Source organism: Hevea brasiliensis, chromosome 10 (assembly GCF_030052815.1).
Source record: "Hevea brasiliensis isolate MT/VB/25A 57/8 chromosome 10, ASM3005281v1, whole genome shotgun sequence".
NCBI lineage: Eukaryota > Viridiplantae > Streptophyta > Magnoliopsida > Malpighiales > Euphorbiaceae > Hevea > Hevea brasiliensis.
Window position 1 is genome coordinate 95671145 of NC_079502.1, and position 12383 is coordinate 95683527.

The 12383-nt window shown below is 28.4% G+C and overlaps 1 protein-coding gene across 2 annotated transcripts; it reads left to right on the top strand.

Annotated features, from left to right (window-relative positions):
* Window positions 1-6385: 6385 nt before the first annotated feature.
* Window positions 6386-10673, top strand: LOC110651802 (uncharacterized). Of its 2 annotated transcripts, none has more exons than XM_058154503.1 (6): window positions 6386-6786; window positions 7421-7656; window positions 7875-7995; window positions 9280-9459; window positions 9547-9702; window positions 10124-10673. In XM_058154503.1, the coding sequence occupies exons 1-6, from the start codon at window positions 6757-6759 to the stop codon at window positions 10289-10291; spliced, it is 891 nt and encodes a 296-aa protein (XP_058010486.1). In that variant the 5' UTR covers window positions 6386-6756; the 3' UTR covers window positions 10292-10673. The 2 variants fall into 2 exon arrangements, with proteins under 2 accessions (XP_058010486.1, XP_021662913.2); XM_021807221.2 differs by having other exon boundaries at window positions 6387-6786; window positions 7737-7995.
* Window positions 10674-12383: the final 1710 nt, after the last annotated feature.

Below are 12383 nucleotides of genomic sequence, written 5' to 3' on the forward strand. Positions count from 1 at the left end.
CCACGGCCATGTGGGGCTGTGACCACTAAAAGGAAAACCCCAACGATACTCCACAATCATCCTCTCCACAACTCTACCTAATTTTCTTTAGTTTTTTAAGAAAAAAAATATATATAATGATTATTATTATTTGATTTATTTTTATAAGTATGAAACAGACGCATGGTTTCACATTGATAGACAAGAGCAAGCCATGCGTGCTCAATCATTTTGTTTCTTTCTTTCTTTTTTGTGCTTATCCTTTTATGTGTTCATTATGATTTCAAATCAATACTTCAGCTTAAAGGAAACGTTGATGTTTTCGAAATATTTTTAAATTTGAAACTAAAATTTTTATTTTTATTTTATTAAATTTAAAATAATTATAAAAATATTTTTCTTTATGTAACTTTGATTTTCCATTTAAAATATTCTGCGTCTATGTTACTCTGCTCACAGTGGCTAAAACCCATTATGAGGAAATACACTTTAATTTTGAAAATTAAATTTATTAGTGTTTTTATATATAACTTTTGGAAATTTTTTTATTTTCAACTTTTTTTTTGTCTTTTTTATTTTCAGCTTATTAGTCCAAACCTAAATAAGCTCATATCACACTTTATAGACTCTTGTCTCGATTCACTCATTAACTTTCGTCCTTTCAATTCAATTAAATTATATAGTATCAGAGTGAGTTTGGCTATATTCAATTCAAGTGTTAAGATTCCTTAAAATTTAAGGTTTATCGGAGAATTTTAAATTTAAGTGTCAATCAAAATAGTTGCCATTTAAATAAAAATATCAAAAGACCCACATTGAAAAAAGAATAAGAAGTTTAAATTGTTTATAAGGGTGGAGCCATGGATAACTAGCTATTTAATTAATTAGTTCATATCTTTTCTTAATGATTAGTCCAAATTCAAGTAAATTTATCTCATACTATACGGATTTTTATCTCAACTCACTCATTTATATTGCCTCTCTTGTTCATATCTATTTTTATCTAAAATTGGCTTGAAATAGTTGTTTTCACCTTGAGAACGACTAACATTTTTTTTTTCTAGATTGTCTTACTCCATCAAAATTCAAAAACAATATAGTCTTATAAAAGTTTACTATATATAAAAATCTCATATGAAATATAAATATCAATTTGCATTAAACATGGCACAGAAAGCAGAGTTACAAGAGTTCTAGTAAACAAGTAAAAGGCAGTGAAGCTAAACCTAGCACAAACCAAGAATCCCAAACTCAGAAGCCCTAACTGTAGAGAACTGAAAGAACTCATCTCCATGCACCCTGCTAGCACTGTGGGTTTTTCTATCTGCTGGAGCTGAAAATGATGGCTAGAAGAGATGAAAGGGTAGAGGTCCATAGCAAACAAGAAAACACCCCCACTAGCTAGAAACCACTACTTTAACATCAATCCCAGCCATCTGCTGAACCTCGAGAGTTATAGCAACACTTCAGTCACTAGCAGCCATTAGAGGGGGAGTGGGCAGAACTCATCTCTTATAGCCTACAGGGAGGGACAACAGCCATCGAAATGAGACTACCTCAAATATCCATTAGATATCCAACACTAACAATGCATATAACCCTCCTAGAACCATGACCACTAACGGCAACAAGTTGCAGCAGATCCACACAAGACATCAGCCAAATCACATATCTTCACAAAGCTCTCACCTTTAATTCTAGATCTGTTAAAAACAACAAAAATCAAAATAATGTTATTAAACCTTCAGTTATCTTATTTTACTTTACTTTTCTCTCAAATATAAAATAAATTATTACTTTATCATACTATGCTTTACCCTACTATCTCATTCAAATAAAGCCTTAGAGACTAAAGTGTGAGCTGTCCTGTTCCTATCTCTTCTAATAAAGTGGAAGAGAGAAGATGAAAAATACTAAGCAAAATACAAAGTATCTTGAACAATTTCTTAAACATTTTATGGAACAGAAGCACCATTAAAACTGTTTATCACATGCAAGACAAACAAAACCCACCGCATGCATGCGCTTGAAACCGCTAGGCTAGCACAATATCATCATTCGACGCCAAGGTGGTCTCCTCTATGAATGAGTTGGCTTTAATTGCCTTAACAAAATTAAATTCTCTCACGATTCATTGAAAAAACGGGACTTGCTTTTTATTCTGGTCACAACTCACAATTAAAGTTTTTTATTTTCTATTTTTTATATAAGAGAAAATTATTATTATTATTATTATATATAATTTTGCATGTAAATTTCATTTCCCACTGCCTATAATGTAAAATCTTAGGCAAATCCCACATCGACAAAACACGACAGAGATGCTGAGTTTATAAGTTGTTGGTTCGTAACTCCTAGTGACGCGTTTTAAAATCGTGAGAGCTTCGGCCCAGAGCGGACAATATCACTAGTGGGCCGGGCTACAAATAATGTAGAAATTTGTGTCTGCTCTCTCAGAGTTGACGGATCCTACAAGTAGCAATGAGATTTTGAATGGAACCCACGAAATATTTTTTTCTCAGTGCCTTACTTTTACTTGGAGGAGACTAGTACAACATGAATTTATATAGTCAACCTCAAATTTTTTGAATGAAGTCTTAATTAAATTGAGTTAAGTTGAACCCTTACTTTGAAGGATCCAGTCCAAAATGTATGGCTCTTGCTAGATCTGCCCAAGAAGTCGGTTTTGTTATTCAATCCTAATAGTTCAATTTGATTCGGTTAATCTTAATTGTTAATTTAATTTTTCAATTATTTTAGTTCAATTCAATTTAGAATCAAATTACACAATCCTATTTAAAATTAAACAATGAAAATATTTTTTCTTATTTAAATCGAGTATTTTTTTTTAACTTTTCAATATAAATCCAATAGCACGTCAATAAAATCTTTAAAATTGAGGATTTGAAATTAGATCACAAAGTCTTTTAATTAAAATTTTGATTTCATTTTAATTTTAATGATTATAATTTATTTATTTTTAAATATATTTCAAATCACAAAGTCTTCTAATTAACCATATTTTAATTCAGTTTAGTCAGAGCTAAGAGAAGAGGAAAACGATCCGAATCCGAACATGGCGGGTCTGGACTCTTGCTCTCGTGGCCCCAATTCATCATCAAGAATTCTGACAAATTAGGCAAGAAAAAAGCCTCTAAATTCTAGTGGGCCCTATACCTGACCGAATTTACTATACCATCGACCAATCAAGATCAAAAAAGGCCATACATAATAAAATATTTTTTAATTTTTTAAATAATAAAATATTAAAAATAATAATTTTAATATTAAACAATTCATATTTTCAAAATTTTAAATTTTATATTAATTAAAATTAATAAATAATTTTTAATATATAAAATTAGAAAAAAATAATATTTTATTATTAAAAAATATTATTTTATTAAATATTGAATTATTTAACTTTAATTAGAAAATATAAGAAATCATTTAGCTCAAAACTTAAATTTAAGTTTATTTAACCCTTTACTAAAAATTTAAGAATTTATTTAATTTTTTATATAAAAATATATAAATTTTATCTATGTATAAACCTAATTAATTTATAAATATCACTTTATATAAAATTATAATCAATCTTATATAAAATTATGATAAAATCTATCTAAAATTATAATTTATTAAATTTATATTTACTGAATGTACATGCACTAGTTACGTACAAGAATTTTCCTAATTTATCATTATCGTCCCTGCATATTAGGTTAAAAGCCATTATTTTTATAGCTTATTATTTTTAAAATTTCCTTAATTATGAAAATATTAAACTAAAAAAGTGTGAAATCTTAGAAATATAAACAAAATGCAAAATTAAAATTTCATTTATCTTATAATTCTCTAAAATCAACTTTTGCCATTGAATTACAACTTATTGAGTAAAATAAAAAATTGTTTTTTTTTTTATTTTTGAAATAACTATCATTTTTAAAATTAATAAAATAAATTTATAAGAAATATCTAAAAATAGACTTTTAATATTTGATACTCAAGCTATTGATACTGCATTAAAAAAAATTTCAATATTCACTTATAGTCAACTAAATAATAAGTATAAACAATATTTAAATCCTTTCATGTTTATGTAAACATGATCTATCATATTTATGTAATTTTAAGTAAATGAGTTTATATGTAAATATTGTATTTGGTTTGACTTATAAATTGATCAAATCTACTTATAAATAAAAAATTATAAATAGATTAATATTTAGTTTAACTTATAAATTAAAAAACTATTTAAAATAAGTCAGAAGTCATAAGTAAATAACTCTTTACTTATGCTTTATTTACTTATTTTAAAATTATATTTTAATTAAATAAAAAACTATATTATCCTAATAATTTTTTAAAATATTAATATTATCTTTATATTAACAATCAAAACACTCAATAACATATATATATTTTTTTCATTTTGATAAATTAAATTACTTTTAAGCACTTATTAACCAAATTAACACTTAAATTATTTAAAAGTTAATTTTAAATAATTTTATCAAATAATTAATTAATTATTTTTAAATTAACTTATAAATTAAAAATATATTTTAAGTTAAAAATTAAAAGTAATAGTTAAGCCTAATATCTTCTTAATCTAGTGGTACATGAATTTAATTTTATATGAGCTTGAATTCTTTGTAGTCACATATATAAAATTATCCAAAACATGACCTATTAATAGGATTAAACAAAATAACTGGAAGACCAAATTTATCTCACATGCTCATAAATATGAGGCCAACTTAACACATCTTGAAATCTACTAATAAAATAAATTAATTAAACAATACATATTTAATAATGTTGTTCTAATTACAATGATATTTAATTATATTAAATATTCGTATCTAAAGAAATGAGCTTCAACAACATTAATGGGACTGAACAGGTCTGCCACTAAGCTTTTATTTACAAGCAACCTGAAATTAACATAAAATAATTATAATAGTTAATTATATAAGATTAAAATATAATAAATTTTATTTAAATTAAAATTATCTTTAAATTTAAGATATTTTAAATTTAAACTCTCATTAAAATAAATAAATATAATTACCATTATTGGATAGATTTCAGTTCTCAACTATATGATAAAAACATTTTCTTTATTGGATAAAGTTCATGTTTATTGTGAATTGATTATTTTAGTAATTTAATTATCTTAATTAATCAGTAATTTTATTAATGATTATGAAAAATTAATTTATTATTTAAATGATTTAATTTTTGTTAAATTTAATTATAGTTAATCAATGAATAAAAATTTATAATAATTAATAAAAATATATTTTATCTTCGTATATATTATGAAGTTATTAAATATAGTGTTTTGTTATTAGATAAAAACTACGGTGTTGTAAAAATTTAATAATTATCAAAAAAAATAATTATTAACATGTTATAAATAATTTATTTTAAATTTATTTATATAAAAATATAATAAAATAAAAAAATAATTATTAATATGTTGTAACATTATAATTCATTATTTAGAGTTTTTTTTTGTTATTTATATCTATTGATTATGCAATTTATTGAAGGGGAAATTTTTATTTTAAATAGAACTAATTTTTATTATTTTCAAAAAAAAAGTTGAATGAATACTTAAAAGATATATTTTTTTTATCATTTTCATCATTTAAAAATAGAAAATTTCTTTTATATAATATTACAAATAAATTATTTTTTATATATTAAAATTGACGATTCCAATATTTAGAATAAAACATAGTTATAAAAGATTTTTTAAATTATAAAACATTTTATTATTTTTTTTATTGAAAAAGGCTAGATAAGCTACTTTGGTTTTAGTAAAAGTAAGTAAGGTTAAAATTAAGTTTTGAGTTAAATAAATTTTTATATTTTTGAAAAAGGTTAAATAAGTTTATATTTAATAAAATATTATTTTTTAAGTTTAAATATTAAAAAATGTTTTTTAGTTCTAAATAAAATAAAATTTTTTAAAAAATTAAAATAATAAATAAAAATTATTTAATATTAAAATTATTTTTTAATATTTTATTATTTAAAAAATAAAAATAATATTTTTTTAAAAAATAACATTTTATAAAGTATAGATTTATTTGATCTTATTTTAAATTTATTTAACTCATTATATGAGGAGTTAAATTTTTTTTTACCCATCAATATTTATTAACCAAATAAAAGCCGGTACTCGGGGGTTATCGATTTTCGTGCTGGCCATTTACTATGTTGCCACTCACGCCATCTCTCTCTCTCTCTCTCTCTCTCTCTCTCTAAATGGTCCAAATTTTTGCAGTTCTCTCTCCTAAACAATAATAATAATAATAATAATAATAATTGATTTATATTCAACTTAAATTGTTAAATAAAAAACAACGGATTGCCTACCTGAATAAAAATTACAATTGTTGAAGAAATCTAGAAAGGAAAGAGACCAACATTAACAAGAAGAGCAGCGCCTAATGCCAACGGCCTTAACTCCTGTCTTGGATTCTTATACAAATGCCATGTCTTTGACGGGGCGTTGTTTTTCACGAGGTCTAAAAATCAAAATTAGCTCTAAATCAGTTTACTTCTATTTGGCATCTTCTGCTCTGTTCCTGAGTTTTCGATATGGGATTGATGGGTAGTGGTTGTAGTACCACATTCTGAAGGAGAGAGAGAGAGAGAGAGAGAGAGAGAGCTCTGCTTTTATAATTTGTACTCCCTCTCTGGCCTTTTTCTTTCTTTAGTGTTCTGGGTTCTTTCTCTTAAACTCCTGGAAGCGCAGCAATGGCTGAATATATATGTTTGTTCAACAAGGTGCTTACTGGTTCCTTTCTTTTTCTTTGTTTCTTTCTTTCTTTTTTTGTGTTTTTGGTTTTTCTCTTGGAAGATTGGGAATTTTTTTAATTTGGGCATGGATACTGCTTTTCTCGTCCTCTGCTTCTTGTAATTTTAGTACCAGGAAAGCTTTTTTTTTTTTTTTTCTTCCTTTTCTATTTTTGTTCCGGTTTTGTGATAGATTGATGAGTTATGGAAGATAAGGCCAGGTGGGTGTGTAGAATAATGCTTGGCGCAGCGCTTTGCATATTCTGATCTGGGTTCTGTTCTGTTTTGCATTAGATTCCTAAGCTTATTTTTAGCTTATTTGTCCTAAATTCCCATATGTGTTTGTTTTCCCTCTATAAAGCTTTATCTTTTATGGCTGTTTTCAGACTAAATTGCAGGTTCTTTGATTTTTGACTCTATATTTTTCTTTCTTCCTGGTGCCTGGTGGAGCACTTTGGTTTTTAGGTTTTTAGCTGCTGACTTCTATTAGGAGACATTACTTCTTTGAATGTCCAACTTAGATCAGACAGTTTTAGTTTTCTTTGGGTAATTTCTTCTTAAAAATTTATATGGTACGCTTTTTTTTTTCCCCATGAATAACATGCCTGTTTATCGTGTTTTACAGGATACAATAATCATAAAGCCTCCTAAGAAATCTCCCATTTTGTTAAGGATGGTAGTTCTAGTATTTGCTATGGTCTGTGGTGTTTTTATCTGCTCAATCTGTTTAAAGCAGATAAGCACCCGTAGTAAAATTAAAATTGAAGATATTCAAGTCATTGAAAGGCCATTTTCTGATATCCAACCCAAAAAAATGCAAATTCCTATTGTGCATTTGCCACATCCTGAAACTTTTAGCAGGTATTTCAGAATTTCAGCTTTTGTTTTTGAATTTGGACTTCACTTCCATTTGCCTAAGTAGCGGTTTCCTTTATTTTCAGGGCTGAATGTGTGCATAATCCTGTTAGATACTTTGCAATACTATCAATGCAAAGATCAGGGAGTGGATGGTTTGAGACCTTGTTAAATAGTCATGTCAATATAAGCTCAAATGGAGAAATATTTTCTGTTTTGGATAGGAGGAGGAATGCTTCATCAATTATAAAGACTCTAGACAAACTTTACAATTTGGATTGGTTCACTAGTGCTTCTAAGAATGAATGTTCAGCAGCGGTTGGCTTCAAGTGGATGCTTAATCAGGTAAGTGAAATATTCGAATGAAAGTATAATGATTTACATTTTTATTTGAACTTCTCTGCTTGGTGGCTACTGAAGGATTTATGGCATTGGAAGTGAAATGATGGATTTACTAGATTTTTCCAGAATATCCTATCAGTCCAGGAATCAAAGCAGCTCTTAATGATTCCATTAAGAAGTCACTATTTGCACTTAGAAAACAGTTTCAGTTTCAACTAAATTAAATAAGTTTATTGTTGCTCATGAATTTTATATACAAGTTAACAAGACAGTTGATCTGTTTCTTTTTCAGACTCTTAAATAGACAAAGCCGCTCCCCTAACCAACTGCATATTGTTTTTATTGTCTTGATATTTGTGTCTAATGTATCATAAATTGCTAGAAGCATATTACCAGGTTCATCTTTCTGTTATATACAGTTACACCTTGTTTCTGATAACAATGAGACTAACACTGAGATTTAGCGACAACTGGTATAGTGGCTTCATTTTTCTGCATTTTATGAATCTCTTTGCTAATCTGTGATAATCCTCTGTTCCAACTTCAAATGAAACTGATGCCCTTAGCAGCTTGTATTTTGACTCCAATTTTGGGTCACGGATATCAGCTGATTCCTGGTAGGGATTCAAAGCAGCTTGGAATTAGAGGCCTTTAGGGTATCCATTTGTTCTTAATCCATACAATGTATCATATACTAGGCAGAATCTGGGGAAGAAAAAAAAAATCGTTTGGGTACAGACAATGAGATTTTCTAGTTTCTTGTCTAGTCTATGGGTTAGCAGTTGTTATAGGGTACTGCAAGAGCACTTGGTAATTTTAGAGTGAGGTCACTATAAGTTGGTAGTATCACTACTGCCTATTCTCTCATGTGTAGCATTTAAAAAAAAAAAAAGATTGCAACTCTTTTTTTTTTATTTTTATTTTTATTTTTAAAACCAATTCAATAGGGAGATTTTTATCACTTTGCTTAGGCAACATTTTTTTATGGGCACAGCTTATTGGTGGCTGAATGTTGTTTTGTTAGTATTCCTTTGTGCTGTATTAGTGGTTTCGATGACTTGTCAATATTTTTTTAAGCAAAAATGAAAATCCTTCCTAAGGAAGGGAGGAAATTGTGAAGGTATATTAAGGAACTTAGGTATCCTTATGTAGTATAAATAGAATGTTAGGTAGAAAAAGCTTCTGTTTGTAGTCTATTATGGGGTTTAGTGGGATGTTCCTTTCAATTTCTTAATTTTGTTGTGCTGGGTAAAGAGGCTAAAGTGTTACTTCTTCTGGCTTATGTAGGGATTGATGGAGCACCATAAAGATATTGTAGAATACTTCAATGCTAGGGGTGTATCTGCAATATTTTTGTTCCGAAGAAACCTGCTGCGTCGGATGGTTTCAGTTCTTTCTAATTCCTATGATCGACATGCTAAGTTATTGAATGGAACACACAAGTCTCATGTTCATTCAGCAGAAGAGGTCAATGTTTCTATCCTCCCTCTTGACTCTCTCACTCTCTTTCATTTATACACATGATCTTGAACTTTTAATCATAATTTCTTGTAGGCTGAAACCCTTTCAAAATACAAGCCTACAATAAATTCCAAATTGTTAATAGCTGATCTAAAGGAGATGGAGATAATGGCTGCCAGGGCTTTAGAATACTTCAACAGCACCCGCCATATTGTTTTGTACTACGAGGATCTCATAAAAAACCGCACGGTAAGTTATCATGACAATCTCTCCTGAAATTCAGAAGAAGTTTAATAAGCACACACATGACCTCATCACATTCTATGGTTTCAAATTTGCAGGGCATTACCTTATTCACGGCATAGTGTATATGTTATCTAATGTATTATTTATTTGCTATCCCTATATCTAAATGAATCCTAAAAATTCCATTTTGTTTAAAATATTCAAAACCTATTTCAAAGTTCTTGCTATTCTGATAGCATTATCTATGAACGTCACAAGTCTGAACCCTCATGCTTTTTTAGGTTTCATGAAAATTTTCCCATCTTGAGAGAGACTTTTTTAGTGAAAATTGTGTACTGTTAGCGTGTACTAGTGCTACAACTCTTGATAATGATATAAACTGCAAAGTCCCAATGTTCATTTTTCTCACATGCTGATGCTGCAGAAACTCAAGGATGCTCAAGAATTTCTGGGGCTTCCATTTATCGAGTTAACAAGCCGTCAGGTAAAAATACATAAGGGTCTGTTGTCAGATCATATCGAGAACTGGGATGACGTCAACAAGACACTAACCGGCACAGAGTATGAGAATTTCCTCCAAGCTGACTATTAAAACTATCAAAGTCTGCTAACATGCGTTCTGTGAATACTGCTTCAACTAATTTCTCACAGAGGGTGCTAATGGAGCAGTGCTAGAAGTCATAAGCTGGTAACTTTAAGGGTTCTGGTTCAGGTCCTTAATGATTAGTAACTTAAAGCAGAAAACCCCAAGGATAGGATTCCCTCCAAATGCTTCCGTAACAGCCAAGCTGACAAGATCGTGTTTTTTCAAATAAAATTTTGACTATGTAGTGCTAATGCCCATGCCTTTCTTTGCTCAACTCTCGGCTAAGCTGAATTTTTTTGTTTTTTTTTTTATCATCTTGTTGATCATATGGATACAGTGTATATGTCAGCTAATTAATTTCAAGAAAATATGAGAAATTATTTCAGCATTATCTGTCTTCTTGCTGAATGAACGATGTAAATTCCTGCCTGTGCTGTATCATCAAATATTCAAATCGTCATCAGCTGCAAGGGTTGCCCACATAGTCTGGGGTGGAGGAAGATGGTGATAAACCCGCTGGCACTCGCTTTGCCTGGGTAAAGCAAATTCCTTTTCATTTCATTATGTAATTGACGAGAATTTATTTAGTGTAATTATTGTATGTATAATGGATTAATTTATTAATGATTATAAAAAATCATTATATCCGAAATTGAAAAAATTTGTCCAAATTTAATCTGCTGGAGGAATTGGGAATAGGTGTTGTAGCCCTGGAATCTGCGGTGCCATCCAATTTTGCCTGTCCATGGATGAAGGCAAATATGGTGCAATCAGCTAGAGATGATTAGTAATTAAAATCTTGCTATGCACAAGCCAACACCACCAAGACTGGGTAGTGATCGCAGAACACGAAGATGTTGAGACGAAAGACCACTGAAAATAGAATGTAGAACTTCAACTAGAGAGGGGTCTGTATTCTATTAATTATATGCTTTGAAAATTGTCCAAATAAAAATCAATTAAAATTTTGAAGTTGAAGCTTTTGATAATTTAATTAATTCATACGAGTGCTTAGATAACGAACGCTTTCAGGAAAGATAAGAACCCTTGGCATGGACAATGTTGCAGAGATTCAGAGCCAGAGGAGAGTGAAACAATTTGTTAAATGGGTTTGAAAGAATTCAGCCCAGTTTGCTTTAGACATTTGGACCTGAAATATCAATGTCCATGTCCATCGTTAGACCATTAATTGCTCCAATTACATCACGCAAAGAACTGCAAGTTCCCAAAACACATCGTTATGAACCCTTGAGACACACCTCTTGAAGGATTAAACCAATAATAGGATGTTTCACATCATTTATGATTCAAGAATAATCAATCATTAATAAAAAAAAAATTTCATTATTACGTTAATTTATAAATAATATGATAAACTAAGTTCATTTGAGAAAGTCTTACTACATTAAGAGCAATTTAATTTTAATAGTTAGATCGGCATACATTTATTTCACATTGAGATTATATGCATATTTAATATACTTATAATCGAGTTTACACATAAGAAAAAGTCATACATATTTTTAACATGTATAAATTGAGTAACATCAATTTAATGTACCAAACGTAGCCTTAAGTCGTCCATGAATGCTTTGCGTTAATTATATATACGCATGTGTGAATGCTTTGCATTACAAATTTATGAGCCTTTAACTTTTTAGGAAAATTATGGTTGATTATTAGACATATCGATAATACTAAAAAATAGTATTTTCTCTCTCACGAAAAAGTAAGTCTCCTTATAATATGAAACGTAGATCTCATATAATTATGAGAGATGATGAATATTCATCGGGTGCACCTAATAATTTCTCGAAAATTATTTACATATATACACTACACTCTCTCTCACATTCATTTAAAATTCATTATTCATATTTGAAAGACTTAAATGTTTATAAGTATATATTACATCATTGTTATATACATCAAAAATATTTTATAATATCGATTTAAAAATGATACAAATTTTTGTATTACTTTAATATTAAATATTGTAATTAATTAAATATATTTATTAAAATAACATAAGCTCAATTATATAACCATTTATTGAGTAACTTGAAGTCGTTTATCAAATTAAATTAACACATTTATC